At 41.9% G+C, this 18202-nt stretch overlaps 1 protein-coding gene across 1 annotated transcript in view; it reads right to left on the bottom strand.

The window, feature by feature from the left end:
* sptbn4b (spectrin, beta, non-erythrocytic 4b) overlaps positions 1-18202 on the bottom strand; it is a gene marked incomplete at both ends in the record, with an annotated part of 59889 nt that overhangs the window by 27646 nt on the left and 14041 nt on the right. The window contains 8 exons of the mRNA XM_080007525.1: positions 4340-4486; positions 10833-10923; positions 12409-12611; positions 13270-13495; positions 14279-14409; positions 14582-14740; positions 15358-15598; positions 18041-18178. Of these exons, the coding sequence (XP_079863651.1) occupies positions 4340-4486; positions 10833-10923; positions 12409-12611; positions 13270-13495; positions 14279-14409; positions 14582-14740; positions 15358-15598; positions 18041-18178 (1336 nt within the window). The remainder of the gene's footprint in view (positions 1-4339; positions 4487-10832; positions 10924-12408; positions 12612-13269; positions 13496-14278; positions 14410-14581; positions 14741-15357; positions 15599-18040; positions 18179-18202) is intronic.

The following is an 18202-nucleotide window of genomic DNA, read 5'->3' as shown; positions in this document are numbered from 1 at the left end:
CAAGTTCAGTACAATGAATGTTGGGGAAGAAGAACCTGCTTCAAATCCTTTTCTTTTTCCTGTTATCTATTTCCCTCTCCATTGATTTCCTGTGTCTGGCCCGAACATTACGCTGCAAATTACACAGAAAACGTCCATAAAACTATGAAAGAAAAATATGACTGTGACTGTGACTATCACCAAGTGTTTAACCATTTCTGGATGAAGAATACAAATATCTTCATTGATGCTGAGTTATAATTTAAAAAAAGGCCTTTTACCATCTTTCAAGGTCACTTAGTGTTACAAAGATCGACTTATTACCCAAAAAAGCCCCAACGCAAAAATAAAGGTTAACTTTTTCATCCAGACAGGACAGAAGCAATAAGGTGCGTCAGACAAGGCCAAGGGACGATCAACGAGGTGCGTCTGAACCTAATTAACCTCTTTTTATCCATCTAAAACCTCTTTATATATCTCAAACCTCTCTTCATGTTTCTAAAAGCTCTCTTCATGTTTCCAAAAGCTCTTCATGTTTCTAACACCTCTCTTCATGTTTTAAAACCTTTCTTCATGTTTTAAAACCTCTCTTCATGTTTCTTAAACCTCTCTTAATGTTTCTAAAACCTCTCTTCATGTTTTTAAAACCTCTCATGTTTCTAAAACCTCTCTTTATATTTCTAAAACCTCTCTTCATGTTTTTAAAACCTCTCATGTTTCTAAAACATCTCTTCATGTTTCTAAAACCTCTTCATGTTTTTAAAACCTCTCTTCATGTTTCTAAAACCTCTCTTCATGTTTTTAAAACCTCTCTTCATGTTTCTAAAAGCTCTCTTCATGTTTCTAAAACCTCTCTTCATGTTTCTAAAAGCTCTCTTCATGTTTTTAAAACCTCTCTTCATGTTTCTAAAAGCTCTTCATGTTTCTAAAACCTCTCTTCATGTTTCTAAAAGCTCTCTTCATGTTTTTAAAACCTCTCTTCATGTTTCTAAAAGCTCTTCATGTTTTTAAAACCTCTCTCAATGTTTCTAGAACCTCTTCATGTTTTTAAAACCTCTCTTCATGTTTTTAAAACCTCTCTTCATGTTTCTAAAACCTCTCTTCATGTTTCTAAAACCTCTTCATGTTTCTAAAACCTCTCTTCATGTTTCTAAAACATCTCTTCATGTTTTTAAAACCTCTTCATGTTTTTAAAAGCTCTCTTCATGTTTCTAAAACCTCTCTTCATGTTTCTAAAAGCTCTCTTCATGTTTTTAAAACCTCTCTTCATGTTTCTAAAACCTCTCTTCATGTTTCTAAAAGCTCTTCATGTTTTTAAAACCTCTCTCAATGTTTCTAGAACCTCTTCATGTTTTTAAAACCTCTCTTCATGTTTCTAAAAGCTCTTCATGTTTCTAAAAGCTCTCTTCATGTTTTTAAAACCTCTCATGTTTCTAAAACCTCTCTTCATGTTTTTAAAACCTCTCATGTTTCTAAAACATCTCTTCATCTTTCTAAAACCTCTCTTCATGTTTCTAAAACCTCTTCATGTTTTTAAAACCTCTCTTCATGTTTTTGAAACCTCTCATGTTTCTAAAACCTCTCTTCATGTTTCTAAAACCTCTTCATGTTTTTAAAACCTCTCTTCATGTTTTTGAAACCTCTCTTCATGTTTCTACAAGCTCTCTTCGTGTTTTTAAAAGCTCTCTTCATGTTTCTAAAAGCTCTCTTCATGTTTTTAAAACCTCTCATGTTTCTAAAACCTCTCTTCATGTTTTTAAAACCTCTCATGTTTCTAAAACATCTCTTCATGTTTCTAAAACCTCTCTTCATGTTTCTAAAACATCTTCATGTTTTTAAAACCTCTCTTCATGTTTTTGAAACCTCTCATGTTTCTGAAACATCTCTTCATGTTTCTAAAACCTCTTCATGTTTTTAAAACCTCTCTTCATGTTTTTGAAACCTCTCTTCATGTTTCTAAAAGCTCTCTTCATGTTTTTAAAAGCTCTCTTCATGTTTCTAAAAGCTCTCTTCATGTTTTTAAAACCTCTCATGTTTCTAAAACCTCTCTTCATGTTTCTAAAACCTCTTCATGTTTCTAAAACCTCTCTTCATGTTTTTAAAACCTCTCATGTTTCTAAAACATCTCTTCATGTTTTTGAAACCTCTCTTCATGTTTCTAAAAGCTCTCTTCATGTTTCTAAAAGCTCTCTTCATGTTTTTAAAAGCTCTCTTCATGTTTTTAAAACCTCTCATGTTTCTAAACCCTCTCTTCATGTTTCTAAAACCTCTCTTCATGTTTCTAAAACCTCTTCATGTTTCTAAAACCTCTCTTCATGTTTTTAAAACCTCTCATGTTTCTAAAACATCTCTTCATGTTTTTGAAACCTCTCTTCATGTTTCTAAAAGCTCTCTTCATGTTTCTAAAAGCTCTCTTCATGTTTTTAAAAGGTCTCTTCATGTTTTTAAAAGCTCTCTTCATGTTTTTAAAACCTCTCATGTTTCTAAAACCTCTCTTCATGTTTCTAAAACATCTCTTCATGTTTCTAAAACCTCTCTTCATGTTTCTAAAACCTCTTCATGTTTTTAAAACCTCTCTTCATGTTTTTGAAACCTCTCTTCATGTTTCTAAAAGCTCTTCATGTTTCTAAAAGCTCTCTTCATGTTTTTAAAACCTCTCTTCATGTTTCTAAAACCTCTCTTCATGTTTTTAAAACCTCTCTTCATGTTTCTAAAACCTCTTCATGTTTCTAAAACCTCTCTTCATGTTTCTAAAAGCTCTCTTCATGTTTTTAAAACCTCTCTTCATGTTTCTAAAACCTCTCTTCATGTTTCTGAAACCTCTCTTCATGTTTCTAAAAGCTCTCTTCATGTTTTTAAAACCTCTCATGTTTCTAAAACCTCTTCATGTTTCTAAAACCTCTCTTCATGTTTCTAAAAGCTCTTCATGTTTCTAAAAGCTCTCTTCATGTTTCTAAAACATCTCTTCATGTTTCTAAAAGCTCTCTTCATGTTTCTAAAAGCTCTCTTCATGTTTTTAAAACCTCTCATGTTTCTAAAACATCTCTTCATGTTTCTAAAAGCTCTCTTCATGTTTCTAAAAGCTCTTCATGTTTCTAAAAGCTCTCTTCATGTTTCTAAAACCTCTCTTCATGTTTCTAAAAGCTCTCTTCATGTTTTTAAAAGCTCTCTTCATGTTTTTAAAACCTCTCATGTTTCTAAAACATCTCTTCATGTTTCTAAAACCTCTCTTCATGTTTCTAAAAGCTCTTCATGTTTCTAAAAGCTCTCTTCATGTTTCTAAAACCTCTCTTCATGTTTCTAAAAGCTCTCTTCATGTTTTTAAAAGCTCTCTTCATGTTTTTAAAACCTCTCATGTTTCTAAAACATCTCTTCATGTTTCTAAAACCTCTCTTCATGTTTCTAAAAGCTCTTCATGTTTCTAAAAGCTCTCTTCATGTTTCTAAAACCTCTCTTCAGGTTTCTAAAAGCTCTCTTCATGTTTCTAAAACCTCTCTTCATGTTTCTAAAAGCTCTTCATGTTTCTAAAAGCTCTCTTCATGTTTTTAAAACCTCTCATGTTTTTAAAAACTCTCTTCATGTTTCTAAAACCTCTCTTCATGTTTCTAAAACCTCTCTTCATGTTTTGAAAACCTCTCTGCATGTACAGGTATCATGATACAGAAGATGATTGACAAGTTGCTCCCAGACTGAGACATCCAACCTCAGCAACAAGAGCTGTATGGACTGTTTATGATCTCAATGTGATTCTTGTGTAAATAATGCTTTTCAATTACAGTTATGGTCAGTTCATTGTTGAACAACGCACCGCCAGTGTCAGTGAGCCACTCTTCCACTGTACAATATTTCTTTAAATCATTGAAGCAACGCTGTGTGAGATTCTCTTGTGTTGTATACACGGTGACAACCTTCAATGTATATACCGTGCATTTATCAATTTACCCTCCATGTGAGTGTATGAGATTAACCCTCAAGTCCGATCGTATTTACCTCCTTTAAAGAGAGAAATGCCATCTAAATAAAAGGTACCAGAAAGAATTTTGATACAGCAATGCTGTTTGATCAATAAAGTAAAAAAAGTTTTTTAAATGACGTCCCATAAGAGTCCACCCCCTTTAACTGATGAGCGTAAAGTAACCTGCAGATATGTTCTTTATCCAAAATAAACTTCAAGTTTGAATTTCACACATACAAGCCCACACACATTCTTCTTTTCTACAAAGGAAAACAGTGCCAACGGAAGCTTCAGCGAGCAAGACAGAGAGGAACAGGAACAGACAGCCAGTGTGTGTGTGTGTTTGTGTGTGTGTGTGTGTGTCCAGTGTGTGAATACAAGGTCCAGAGGACTGTCGGCACTCACCCTCTCGATCTTGTCCAGCCACTCCTTATTTTGCCCCAGCTCGGCCATGAAGGCCTGGTGCTTCAGCCATTTCTTGTGGAGCTTCTGGGTCTCGTCTCTGCTGCCGTCTCGCGCCATCAGCATCTTCTCGCACACCCAGTCACCCAGCTGGGCGTGAGAGGTTAGAGAGCAAGGAGAGAGAGAGAGAGAGAGGGAGAGAGGGAGAGAGGGAGGGAGAGAGAAAGAGAGGTGTCAATCTTAAATGAGCAATACACGCTGTAGAAAACTTATGGTGCATAACAATATTTGGTAAAGGACAGACACATCTGAAAGACGCTACACCTAACACACACACACACACACACACACACACACACACACACAAAACAAGGTCAAACACAGGATCATGTATATTTAATGACGGCACAGCAGTCACATGTGTCCTGACACACGTGTAGCAACAAGCATGGCAACAGGAATCCACATGTATACACAAAACGCAGAGCAGTCACTTTACAATACACTCGCACAAAATATCTGTGTGTGTGTGTGTTAAATTGTGCAACACACAAAATAAAGATGACGAATAAAGATGAAGTTTACGTTCAAATACGTAAAATGTAGTGCATAAAATATTCATATAAAACGCATTGCTCCGCCAGCCCTTCCCTGACAACACCGCGACGCGAGTCAATTCTTGATCCTAAAAAAAGAACTTGTCTCTTTTTTTTATTCCAAACCAGCCCGACCCCTCCACAACAAACATCATCTACCTTCTCTCTCTCTCTCTCTCTCTCCCCCTTTCTCCCTCCCACCCTCCCTCCATCCATCCCTCCATCCTAAGCCAGCCTCTGCAGCCGCGCGGTGGTGTGTGTGTGCGAGTGTGCTTTACCGGTCGTGTCTCAGCAGCAGCAGCGGTGCGCAGGGTAGTGGCTGCAGCATGCCGCCGCTGCCCTCTGCATCCCTGCCTCGCCGTGCCGCCGCTCGGCTCCCGGCGCAGCACACACTCACACACTCGCCCTCCAACGCAGGAGAACGGCAAAAAAGATAAAAAAAAAAAAAAAAAAAAAAAAAAAAAAGGGGAAAAAAAAGAGAGCGAGCACCAGAGAACAAGAGCTAAAGGTCTCAACAGAGGAAGAAAGGTGATCCAATGCCTTCTGGAGCTCAGAGGGAGCCAAGACAAAAAAATAAGAAGCAAAACCGAGGTGTCACAAAGAATGGCTCATTTCTGGGAATGCGCCAGGCGACCGGGAGAATGACACAACGACATCAACCGTGCTGGCGCTGACAGAGAGAGAGAGAGAGAGAGAGAGAGAGAGCGATAGGGAGAAGGAGAGAGAGAGAAAGAGGGGGAGTGAGAGCAGATCCAGACTGAGGCTGCGCTTTCCCCTCTTCTCTACTCCTCGCTGCTGCTGTCATTGAGGACTATCCGGGCTCCGTCCACCGAGCCTGTGTGTGTGTGTGTGTGTGTGTGTGTGTGTGTGTGTGTGCATGTGTGCGTGTGTGCGTGTGTGTGTGTGTGTGTGTGTGTGTGGAGGGGGAGGGTTGGCAGTTGTGGGTATTTCATCGGCAATGATGAGGAATCGGAGGCGGAGGTGAGGGGGACCGGTGGTAGTGAGGAGAGGAAAGAGAGAGAGAGAGCGATTGAGAGAGAGAGAGAGAGATTGAGAGAGAGAGAGAGACGGAGGAGGATGGAGAGCAGCGGAGGAGAGAGGGAGACCGCCCCCCCTCCAAAAATAAACAATGAAATTGGGATGCAGAAATGGGTACCGCCCCCCCACTCTAGTTGGCTGGCTGGCAGAGGAGGGCCAGAGGAGCAGAGGGGGTTGGGTTTGGGGGAGGGAGCAGGGTGGTGTGGGCAGAATGTATAAAAGCTGCAGACGGAACCAGACTTTCACCGTGTGGACACTCAGCGCCTAGCGCCTGGATTATGGAGGCTGCTGTTTCCAAAATCTTTTTTTTCATTGATAGTGATTAATTACAACGGCACATTGATTGAAATCGTGGTACGTTATTGATGCAATTGCAAAAATCATTGTATGACACCTTGATGTTAATATGCAATTATGCTAAATGAGTGATCATCATCATGATGTTTATATAAGTTATTGAAGATGGTATTAACACGTTAAATTATAAAGTTATGAGGTTATAACTTGAAAAGGTCACATTGTTTCGTGGTAGAAGAATATGCCGTTACATATAAATGATTATATTATAACACGATAACTTTTACATTTTAATGTCATTTCTTGTAATAACATAGTGCTCCCTCATGTTGACGTATTGATTTATACGTTACAATCTAATCTTTTTTGTAATGACATCAATATGCCACTGTACACTAGGACTATTTTATTTGTATTTTTGTGATGCTTATATAATTAGATATTACGATTGTTAGAATATTGTATATATGTATATACTGTGTGTATGTATATATATATATATATATATATATATATATATATATATATATTCATATTGCAACAAAACAATCATGAAATATGTTGCTTTTCATCTGCATTTCAACTCCAGTCTAAAACCCATTTTTCATAATAATAGTAACTCATCCGTGAAAATTGCACAATAATATCTGATAATATATTATATTTTAAAACAATGCAAAAGTTTTATTATAATCTATTTAGGAAGACAAGCAGTGTTTTAAAACTTGATGTGCACAAATTCAATGACCCGGTCACGTAGTTACGTGGATGAAATTGTGGAAAAAGTGACAATATATGTTAAAGGTGACTAGGTCGCCATTGTCTTTGTGGTTTTGGAAAATTCAAACGATATGGTGAGAAACCTTCCTTTGAGATGAACTCCTGACATGAAACACTAACAACAGTCATTTAGCTGTAGGCACTTACACACATACACGCAGAATTATAAATGAAGGCAATTGTAAGAATGTGCTCGTTGACACAAACATAGAGAAGACAAAAGCTATAAAAAAGCTCTTACACACAAACACACACACAAACACACTCACACACAAACACACTCACACACACACACACACACACACACACACACACACACACACAGGTCTCGCTGGATCTGTGGAGGTCAGGGAGGTTCACGCACTGATGGCTTGATGGCTCCCCCGAGACTGTAAATGAATTGAATGAGGGAAGGTACGAGGAGAGAGAGAGAGAGGGAGGGGCGGAGTCTGATGGGGGAATATAACAAAATGAGGGGGAGGGAAGGTACGGAGTGGATGGTGATGAAAGCAGAAGAAAGAAAATAGAGGGGTATGAATACATAACGCGCAGAAGAGGTGAAGAGGAGGGCGCAGGAAGATTGATCACCGCTTCCTCACAACACGAGCGGTCCGGGGTGTAAACTCTCCAGAGAGACCGCTGCCTGGTTTGACCCGACGTGCGTGCACACACATGCATGCACGCACGCACATAACCACACACACACACACACACACACACACACACACACACACACACACACACACACACACACACACACACACACACACACACACAAGCACACACACACACACACACACACACACACACACACACACACTCAGCATAATATCATCTCTGCTCTGCCAGGAATGCCCTGAACATCTGATCTACAATAACGATAAAGAAAGTGCCATTAGTGTCATTAAGTGTCACAGAACTGGTAATAAACTAAGGAAAATACTGTAGGAAGATTTAAAGGCCAAAATAATGAATTTAGCCACCAAAGCTAATAATTGGAGGGAACGCAAGATTTTAATAATAAATAAAAACAGACTTCCCTGTTCACAATTAATCTTCTGGAAAAAATATTATTTGGTCATTAAAGGTAATAAGTGGTATTTACATGATGATGATGATGATGATGATGATGATTATTATGATTATGATTATGATTATGATTATGATTATTATTATTATTATTATTATACTTCCTTTGTTACTTCCTTTAAAAATAGGCAACTCCTGGCAACCAACTCCAAAATATAAAGCACTGGAGTGCACACTGCACCTTCCCCCTCTATCATCCCACAGTCCTTCTCTTCTCCCTAAAAGATAGTTACCTGAGGGCAGTTAAGCTTTTCTCTTCACACTCACACACAAACACACACAAACACAGACACACACACACACACACACACACACACACACACACACACACACACACACACACACACACACATCTTTTAACGCCGGTTTCAACATCGATGGAAATATCTGACTGCCGATGGCTTCTTCTACTGTAGGTACGGAGCCCTGCGTGACCTGCCCATGTATGATCTGAGGACTGAGTGCTCAGGGACACAAGCCACATCCTGGGAATGAACCACTCTCTGTCCATACACCCTGAAACAACGTTAAGGAAGCCTGAGTGGCCCAAAGGATCAGTTTGCTGTTCTTCAATCCAGGCCTGATTAAAATGTTGGTTCCCATCGTTTACCACTGTTCATAGCACAACCTGACTGGACATTTTACTACTGAGAAACTTACCACTCTGCTGCAGCTTCTCACTGTGCTTGGATGCAGACCAGTGGGGAAAAGCCTTTGGAAAAAAACCTCAAATCCAAATCGCCTGAACAGACATAAATAGTGCTGTGTGTAAGGTTTCCAGATGCCGATATCATCTGATCTCACTGGAATCTATATTTTGCTGGTAGGATGTGGCAATACACAAGATGCAAGTCCTACCAACTGCTGCAGTGTCACTGCCACAGATACACGCACGCACGCACGCACACGCAGGCACACACACACACACACACACACACACACACACACACACACACACACACACACACACACACACAGACACACACACACACACACACAAAGACCAGAAACACATACACAATCACATACATGCACTCACTGACAGAAACACAGAGATTCACCTATGAATTGATGGGCAGATTTACATATATGCACATACAGAGCTTTATGCGTGCACTCACACACACACACACACACACACACACACACACACACACACACACACACACACACACACACACACACACAGACACACACACACAATGAGCAGCACACTTTCTCCTCTGAATTAGTGATGAGAAGATGTGCTGGTGAATTATTCAGGACAGCCGAAGAGAGAAAGTTGCAGAAACTAAATAAGGTTTTAGCCTGTGCAGAGCAGGAGAGACGGGCTGGAACTCGGGAGGCAGGACGGGGTTGGACTACACCTTCGGGACGGACATTTTAAAAACCAATTTTGTGGTGGACGACTAACAAGAATTCCAGTCTATTAGAAGAAAAGTTTACTCGCCATGATGCCATCACCCCCCCCCCCCCCCCACCAATTTTCTCTACACCCGCTTCTGTCGTTCGTCCACTTTGCATTTCAGTTTAATACTTTGCCGCAGAAGATGACTCCCCATGACACTAGCAGAACTGCGATAAGACAGCTAAGTCCCACACACCATGCGCTCTACTTGGCTCTCGGCTTGGGTAAAACAACGCCACGCTTCGCTCTGTCTCGCCGCCGTTGTTCTCTCACTTACAAGCACTTTCTTCTATGTTTATTTACAGGTAGTTTCCATCTCTCCTCTCCACCTGCCCAGTTGTTATAACTGCAGTTATAATGTGAGGCTTGTGCTGCACTTACCAGAGTCTGGGCAGAAATGTGCTCCGCTTATTCGAGTCCGGGCGGGAAACTTAAAAAAAAATTAAAATAAAAACTAATAGATCAATGGTTATTGTCATTGATTAGTCGATTAGTCGACTAATCATGCCCATCCCTATTACACCTTTACTTTAGCAGGCAACTGGATCCACCTACAGCCTTCAATCATTACACCTTCCAGTCTGCATCAAACGCAGCCGCTGAGGTTGAGTTAGGAAATTAGACCGAGCTTAGACACTTAACACCACCAAGAGTACCATCACAACCAACACCACGAGCAGTAGCACCAGCCCTACCATCAACTCCACCGCAACGTTGAATATCTCTCTGGATAAGATAATCAGCTGCATTTGTAACTTACAATCTGTACCTCGACAAAATTCTTGCCGGTCTTTAACCTTCGACAACACCACTATGCTTTTATTTTCACCGGCCCGGCCAGCGTGCGGCGTGCACTTGGCTGCGTTCAACTGCCTTTCACTCCCCGCATCAATCTGGAATCGCTCGACTTGACTCTGATCCCAGGGGTGTCACAGTGGGTGTCGCCGAGCAGGTGATTGCATCAACCCTCAGCATTCAATCAAACTCTTGCAGTACGAGCCACAAGGTCAGAAACATAACTCTCCCCCGGGGATCAAAAGCCTCTGATGCCTTCATTGACAGTTTATTTCCATGAAGTAGTGGCCTCCAGTTCCAATAACACTCATGCTACGGCAGCGTCAACAATGGAACAGCCGCCATGAATAAGTAGTAATTCTCCTTCTACTTTGGTGTGACGCTCAGCTCCCCTCTGCAACCATCACCTTGCTGTTCTAACAAATCAACAGCGGTGATTTTAGTGCAGGTCTTACAATATTTCTTACAAGAAACGGGTGCACTTGTTTCCTACCTCGTGACAGTCCTGTAGGAACCTCTGCAGCTCCCATTGGACATTAAGCTTCTCCAGCCACTGCTGAGCCAGCTCTCTGTTCTGGTTCCCCCTGTGGGAGAAAAAAAAAATGTTTCTAGGCGCACATTGACACTAAAAACACTGACACTGAATAAAAAGTAGGCTACCTACCATATTATGTTTATCATTATCAAAAAAAAAGAAAAGCACGAGAGAAATTGCATGGTAAATATGTAAAATACTATATGCTGAGATGAACAAAAGGGTCACTATATTTACGTTGATATTTAGGCTGGTGAAATTATTATATAGTATAAGTGTATATAAGAGTATAAATGAAGCTCTGCTGTTTTGGATGCATTGGATCTCTTGCATCATGAAGCGTTACTTACTTTGATTAACTTTGAGGAAGGCTCTGTCAAAATAATGAGTCCAAAACATATGCTATTTACAAACAAACCCCTATCTTACTCACATAGACACACACACACGCACACACGCACACACGCACACACACACACACACACACACACACACATGTCTGTGCATGTGCTCACACATACACATATAAAGACACACAACCCGCTGCAGTCCCCCACCTCTCATGTAGATTTCACGGTCAGGTGTGATGTCTGGCCCAAACAAGGCCGAGCTCTGTTCAACCGTCTTTGTTTCATTCATATTCAACAACGGCGCAGCGCCGTCATCCTCGGACCCCATTCTCATGGTTATTATTCTATTCTGCTGGCCAGCTGCCTACCACAACCACACTTAGTAGTATTTTGGCATTTCAGTTGGTGCTCGATTCAGACCAGAACCCCAACACAGCTTATTGTTAACAATGAGGCATCTGAAACTAATCCGGAAATTCTAATATTTGAAAAAGAAAAGTGACGACTACACAGATTTTTGGCATTTAACGTTTACTTACTATGCAAAGGATAAAGTTATGTTATCTAAAGAAATCTACTTTATACATAGTGAGAATTTTTAAATATGTTATTTTTCCAGCAACCACCCCCAAGTGGATAAATAGAATTTTGGAGTGAGGCCACCGAGAAGCATACAATTTAAATGAAGTGTAAGATTAGATTAGAGTAGATCACATAAAATGAGATTTTATTATATGACATTATTAATTATCATGGACAAGCATGTACACACCTCAAAAACATTATAATTTAAGAAGCATAATATTTGAAAGTGGGCTCTGTATCACAACTATTGAAATGTATCATTATTTGAATAAAATCATAGAAAAAATTGGATCACATAAAAATATATTTTATATAAATTGACATATAATTAACTACATCAATACATTTATTATCACCAAGGTTTTTCTTATATTATTTTGTTTTGTTTTATTCTGTGGAGGGATTCTTTACATTATGAAGATGCAAAGAATTTATGTTAGAAATCTATGTTTAACCGCTTTATTGACATAATGGTCAATGCTAAGAGGTTCTTGCTTCCTCTTGGATTTCCATCCTGTATAAACTGCTTCACTGTAGGTTTGCTCCCGACCAATCACCTTCTTATATTTCCTCTGCGTTTGTTTGAACCCAGCGCTCACCTGTTGGCCAGCGTGTCGACCCGCTCCCTGATGCGTTCTGAGTAGATGTTGTTCTGGCTGATCAGACTCTCCCCGGCCTCGATGACGGCCTTGATGCGGTGCAGGTTCAGCTCCATGGTGGTGGTGAAGTCCTTGTGCTTCCTTATTGACGCCTCCACTGTTTCCACCGTAGTGGGGAGCTCCACATGGGCCAGTGCCGACTCCTGAAGGGATGAAGACAGGACAAAACGTGACTTGAGGGACCTGCACATGACACCTGCAAGGCATCGTGTGAATAAAAAAGTGGAAAGTTTCACTTTTTTTCAAAAAACTGGATGGCTTGATACAGAATAAATCAGTTCAAATGCATGCCACAGAAGCGCCCTAAAAAGCACAATTCATAATTCAATACCTAAATGTTTATCTGAGGCAAAACCACGGCAAAGAGCTGAGTTAAAGGCAGAAAATAAGGGAGTGACAGTTGAATTTGGGTGTTGACAGTGTGTGTGAGGTCTTTGATACTTATTGCCGATGAACTGCACCTCTGTCTTATTTAAAGACCCTCAGGCTCATAGAGAGAACAGAGACAATGGTGGGGAGCAGTTAGAACACACACATACTGTACACATACAAACACACACATATATACAACAAAATGATGGATAAAGACCAAAAAACACATTAAACACACTTTAACACACACACACACACACACACACAGCATCTCATTAAGTGCATGTGTGTGTCTTTTGCCCCTCGATCCTACAAGTCGAACCCAGACATAATCTGCATCCAGCAATGACCCCTCCCGGAACCCACTGGGAAAACTCCGCCCCGACACTCCCCCTGTCCTTCCCCCTTTCACCCCGCCGCTCCCTCCACCTGGTTGTTGAGGAAGGACTCGGCCTGTTTGACGTCCCGCAGGAACAGGTGGAAGATGTGCGCCTGGACCAAGACCTCTCGCCGGCTCTCCCACATCTCCAGGAGCTTGTTCCAGCCCACGTCCAGCTTCTGCAGCCACTGCTGCAGGGCGGCATGGGGCAGAGGAGCCTCCTCAGTCTCCAGCAGCTCATTCACCGCCTGCAGACGCTCGTAGTCCTCCTCATATCTGGGGGGAAAGGAGGGAGAGGGGCTGTTCTGATATATACGAAACAAGAGATGGGGATCTAAATGTTGCGGTGGTTCTATTTTACTTTGTTCATTTTTAAGAAAGTTATCATGACTCCCAAATCACGAGTGAATTTTGCGTTGTTGGAGATTGTTTTAAGTGTGTTGAGTCAGAAAGTGGCCTGGTTTACGACGCAAACATCCACAGCTGCACGAACAGAGAACATTGCTGGTAATACTGTACGTGCAGAGATTCCAGCTGAATCTGTGAAATGTTGATAAAAAGTAGACAATCATTGCACTCCACTATTTACAAGGTCAGTGGAGCTGGGAATGACCTTCTGTTTTTATATCGCTTTCATTTTGCAATTTTTCAAAAAACTGAATTGAAATACACAATTATGATACTCCAAGAATCACAATGCATATCAAACTGCCAGCAAGATAACGTTGTAATATTGAATCACAATTCCCATCCCATCCCTTATTTTAGAAAAACGTGGCGAGAAAATTCCAGGTTCCAAAAGTAAAGGTCCTGCCAGGTTTTTGCTTCAGTCGTTCACTGATCAGCTGATTTCACTCATGAGTTGGACCTCTGGGCTGATGCTAATTAGAAAATCCACATGATTGACTCAAAATCCTGAAGTGGAATTTCTCTTCAGATTATCCACCTCCGAGTTTTTTTGCAACCAATGCCCCATTACCAAAAAGACCCTCCCTTCACCAGATACTGTCCCAGACTGCCCCAGTGGCCACATACTGTGATGTCCACTGTAGAGCCTACCGTCCAATCTCCTCCTTGAGGGCAGCATGCTTGTTGATGAGTCTCTCTGCCTCCTCCAGAGCATTGGGCAGCTGGTCCGAAGCAGCGGCCGTCTGGGTCTGAACCAGCCAGGTCAGGAACGAGTCCAGGTCCTGGAGAGGGGCGGAGAGAGGAGGACAAGTAGAACATTAAAATCTGCTGTTGACTTTTGTGTTGTAATCAAATTTTACCCCTCTAACAGAGTATGTTTGTTTTCCTTTTGTCTAACATTCTTTAGAGGAACCGGGCGCCCATTTACTTGTCTGTGCCGTACTCCTACAGTACCTGGATAAAGCTCTGTAATCTGCCAGCCACCATCAGAGAGTCCTCACAGCCCTGAAGGGTCCGTTTAAGCTCCTCCCACTCCACGCTGATGCCCTCGAATGGCACCAGAACCTCCATAGCCTGCCCCGGTTGAGCGGTGGCCAGATGCTCAGCCTCCTCCTATAGTGTGACAAAGAACGGGAATGGCAAAACAGTAGGAGGAAGTTGCATCATGAATGTTATATAGGATGTATTTAACTGAAGAAGGGGTGTGTGTGTGTGTGTGTGTGTGTGTGTGTGTATGTGTGTGTGTGTCCCTGTGCGCCTTGTGATGACAATATCCAGAAGTGTAATGTTAAAACTCTGCTCGACTATGGTTTTAAAATCTCTGGTAATTCCTATAGCTGCATCTACAGTATATCTGTATCTGTGTGTGATGGAGGACAGGAAACATTTGAAAGCCCCTCGATCCAATCTGTAGTTCATAAAGAGGCAGGGTCCCAAAATGGGTCAGTTGAAATTGAGTGCACATGGGAAGACCTTTGTATTGACGGACAAGACTTCATCTATGTCTATGAAGCTGTTTCTCCTCAGGCAACGTAGCTTTTAGAGAAGAGCTGGATTATGGGATAGGAGAGGGGGATAAGTACATTGTGAACTCCGACGTATCCCATTTTTTTTAGTTATCACGGATGTGGTGTTCTGTGGTGCACTGACTACATATCATGTTAGCTTGAAGAAAATAAATATTGCGCCGATATATTTTCATTTGCCTGTCTTTTCCCATCTCCCCGTACCTGTAGGTGGAGCAGTTTGGGCTCCAGGACGGACAGAGCACCCTCCATGGTGGAAAGGCGTCTCTGCAGGGCCAGCACCCCTCCCAGGTCGCTGCCCACGTACTGGGTGGCGTCGATGGCCTTCCTCTTCTCCTGAATCTGGGACTTGATCTCAGCGCACTCCAGCAGGTAGTTCTGGAGGCGAAGAACCGAGTCCAAGTGGTCTTTCTTCTGCTCGACCAGCTCGACGATCCGGTTCCACCTGGCAGGGGAGGGCGGGGAGGCAGGGGAGGGGGGACAAAAAAGAGGGGAGACGGGAGAGGGGAGGGAGAAGGAAGAGAAAGATGGAGGAGGGGAATGGAGGAATATGGAGGAAAAAGTGGCAGACTTGGTTTATAAATGATTTGTTCCAGCTGTGAAGGTGTTTCTCATCCACTGCAACATTCAAAACACTCTCCTGTGCCATTTCTGTAAATTCAGAATAAATAAATAAAGTTTCAGTGAAACATAATCAAAAGTCAGACTAAAGTACATATTAAGCCTGATCACTGTCTCTAGTAGGAGCAGCACTTGGGTTCATTTTCTTTATGGGCAACTCCCAACATGACCATCAATCAAATTTGAACAAAAAACTGATTCTGACCACGATACCACAGGCGAGTATTTATTTTTTATTTTTAATCACATATTCCAGTCCTTGTTACACTTAGAGGTGATACTCAAACAGGACCATCACTGTTTAAAATTAACGGTAACTGAATAGGCTGATCTCTGCTCTGCGGATCAAAGCAGCCGGTCTGGTCTCAGTATAGTCACACAATATGTTCCTCTGATTCTGATCCAGACCAGTTGAACACGCACACACAGCGGCCTGTCTGAGGTAATGGGAGAAAATGCTCAGAAGGACAACATGCTGACATTATGACTTCATAGCTGCCAAACACATCTCATAATACAAAGATAAATCCAACTGGGAGCCAATGTTTACGTGAAGCCTAAAAATGTGATGTCATATACCGTCATATAGGCTGTTTACCTGCTGAGTATTTGTATTATTTTGTAATTAAAATTGTTTTAATGTTCACCTCCCTTTCTCGGCAGATGACATCTTCCTAGGGTATTTTAAACGCCTGTGTGTACTGATATCAAAATGGGTGGTAGGTTGCTATCAGTTGCTGTCAGAATTTCTTGTAAGAATCTATTTGGTTCTCTTGATTTTATTTTCTTTACACTGACTGGGATTCATAGTGTATTCACCCTTTTTTAGGAACCAATAAATACTGTTGGGAAAGTGTTGATAAACCTATAATAACCGGGATGAAGGAGAATCATGGGACAGGAAGTCGATGGATGGAAGCACCATCATGCACCCATAGAAAAGCGCATAAAAGTCGGTCTTAGGGGGAAATAAGGACAAGGGATGAGGTCCTTTTTTTTTCAGGTTAGAAGTGGCCTCACTTACGTAGGCCTAGCTGTGGTACTCGCCAGCACAGATGGCCGCGCTGAGAAAGACACGTGCCAGGGTCACAGAGAGCCAGGTTGAAATGGTTACCCCTGACAGACAGCCCTCATGGCCAGCCAAAACGAGGGGAAACGGGGGACCTGCCAATCCCCTTCAATGCCCGGCTGGTGGAGGTAGGGCATAAACGGTGATAAACATGGTAGAGCATCTATTTAGAAGGCCCCTGTGGCCGAAATGGCGTACTGCGTATTACATCACTGAACAACACTCCCTGTGCGTAATATTGTTCAGCGTAGTTTAGGACGTGAGAAAAAAGAAAGCCGGCTTCTCGCCTGAACTTCCTCCCCCAAACAATAGTTTGGCGACTGGTTTGATGACTGTTTTGGCGACCAGACGAGATGAGAACTGGGCCAACAGGACATGGGCAATCCCTTACTTTGGCACCTATCTCGACCGTTGGTGGGATTAGGATTGGATTCTTCCATTTTACGCACAATTAGTGGATGTCTCTTATTAGGGGTGAATGACACTGCCTTGACCGGTAAGTGCCTTGGCAGAGGGGGCAGGGAAACAATAAAAACGGCTTTTGGTAAACACATTGGGTGCAACGGAGAGTGCAGCAGAATGACTATGACTACTAGCCACGGCACTATCTCCCTAATTACAGTATATGGTGACCCTGATCATAAAGAATGCTGCGAAAACACCCAAATAGGTTGTTTCCGCTCATCTTTCAGATTTTATTTTTAATTAAAGATTCTATTTGTTTCTTTTTAGTCGAGGTAGGTTTGCACCAAACCATCATCACCAAATGGCGGACTATCTACGTCAACTTTCCCCAGTAGAACCACAATACTTTCAGAACTTCCCTTGAAGGGTTATGCAGCCCTTTATCGTGTCTCTCTCCCTTTCTCCACCCACCTCCGTCTCCCTCTCCTCTCTCTCTGTCCCCGAGCAAGGCTCCTCCTCCTCTCTCCTACCCACTCCTCTCCCATAAGGATGTTGGACACTGCATTATCAATGCATTTCCCACCAGGCAGGGAGCTGCCAGCCGTAGTTATTACTTAAAGTATGATTCCTGTTAGTATTAGTATGAGTGTAATTGTTTGGTGATTTGATTTTGTTCTGATGTTATCACTTTTGAGTTGAGTTGTATTAAGTAATTATGTTACTGTGAATACTATTTTTGATTGTTGCTTTTCTTTCTGTTGTTGGTTATTGTTTTTTTGTGTGTTGTCCCACCTGGAGTTGAGGTGGTCCTGACAACCTCGGACCTCCGTGGAGGACGGATGTCCTCCATCGAGGAGCTGCTGGACGATTTGGTTGACGTCCAGGATCCTTCCCATCAGGCTGTTCATCTCCTGATCCAAGCTCTCAAACCTACACACAGGGGCATTGTGGGAA

The sequence above is a fragment of the Zeus faber genome (assembly GCF_960531495.2).
Source record: "Zeus faber genome assembly, chromosome: 9".
In the NCBI taxonomy this organism is placed as follows: Eukaryota; Metazoa; Chordata; class Actinopteri; order Zeiformes; family Zeidae; genus Zeus; species Zeus faber.
This window is presented reverse-complemented; position numbering and strand designations above follow the sequence as displayed.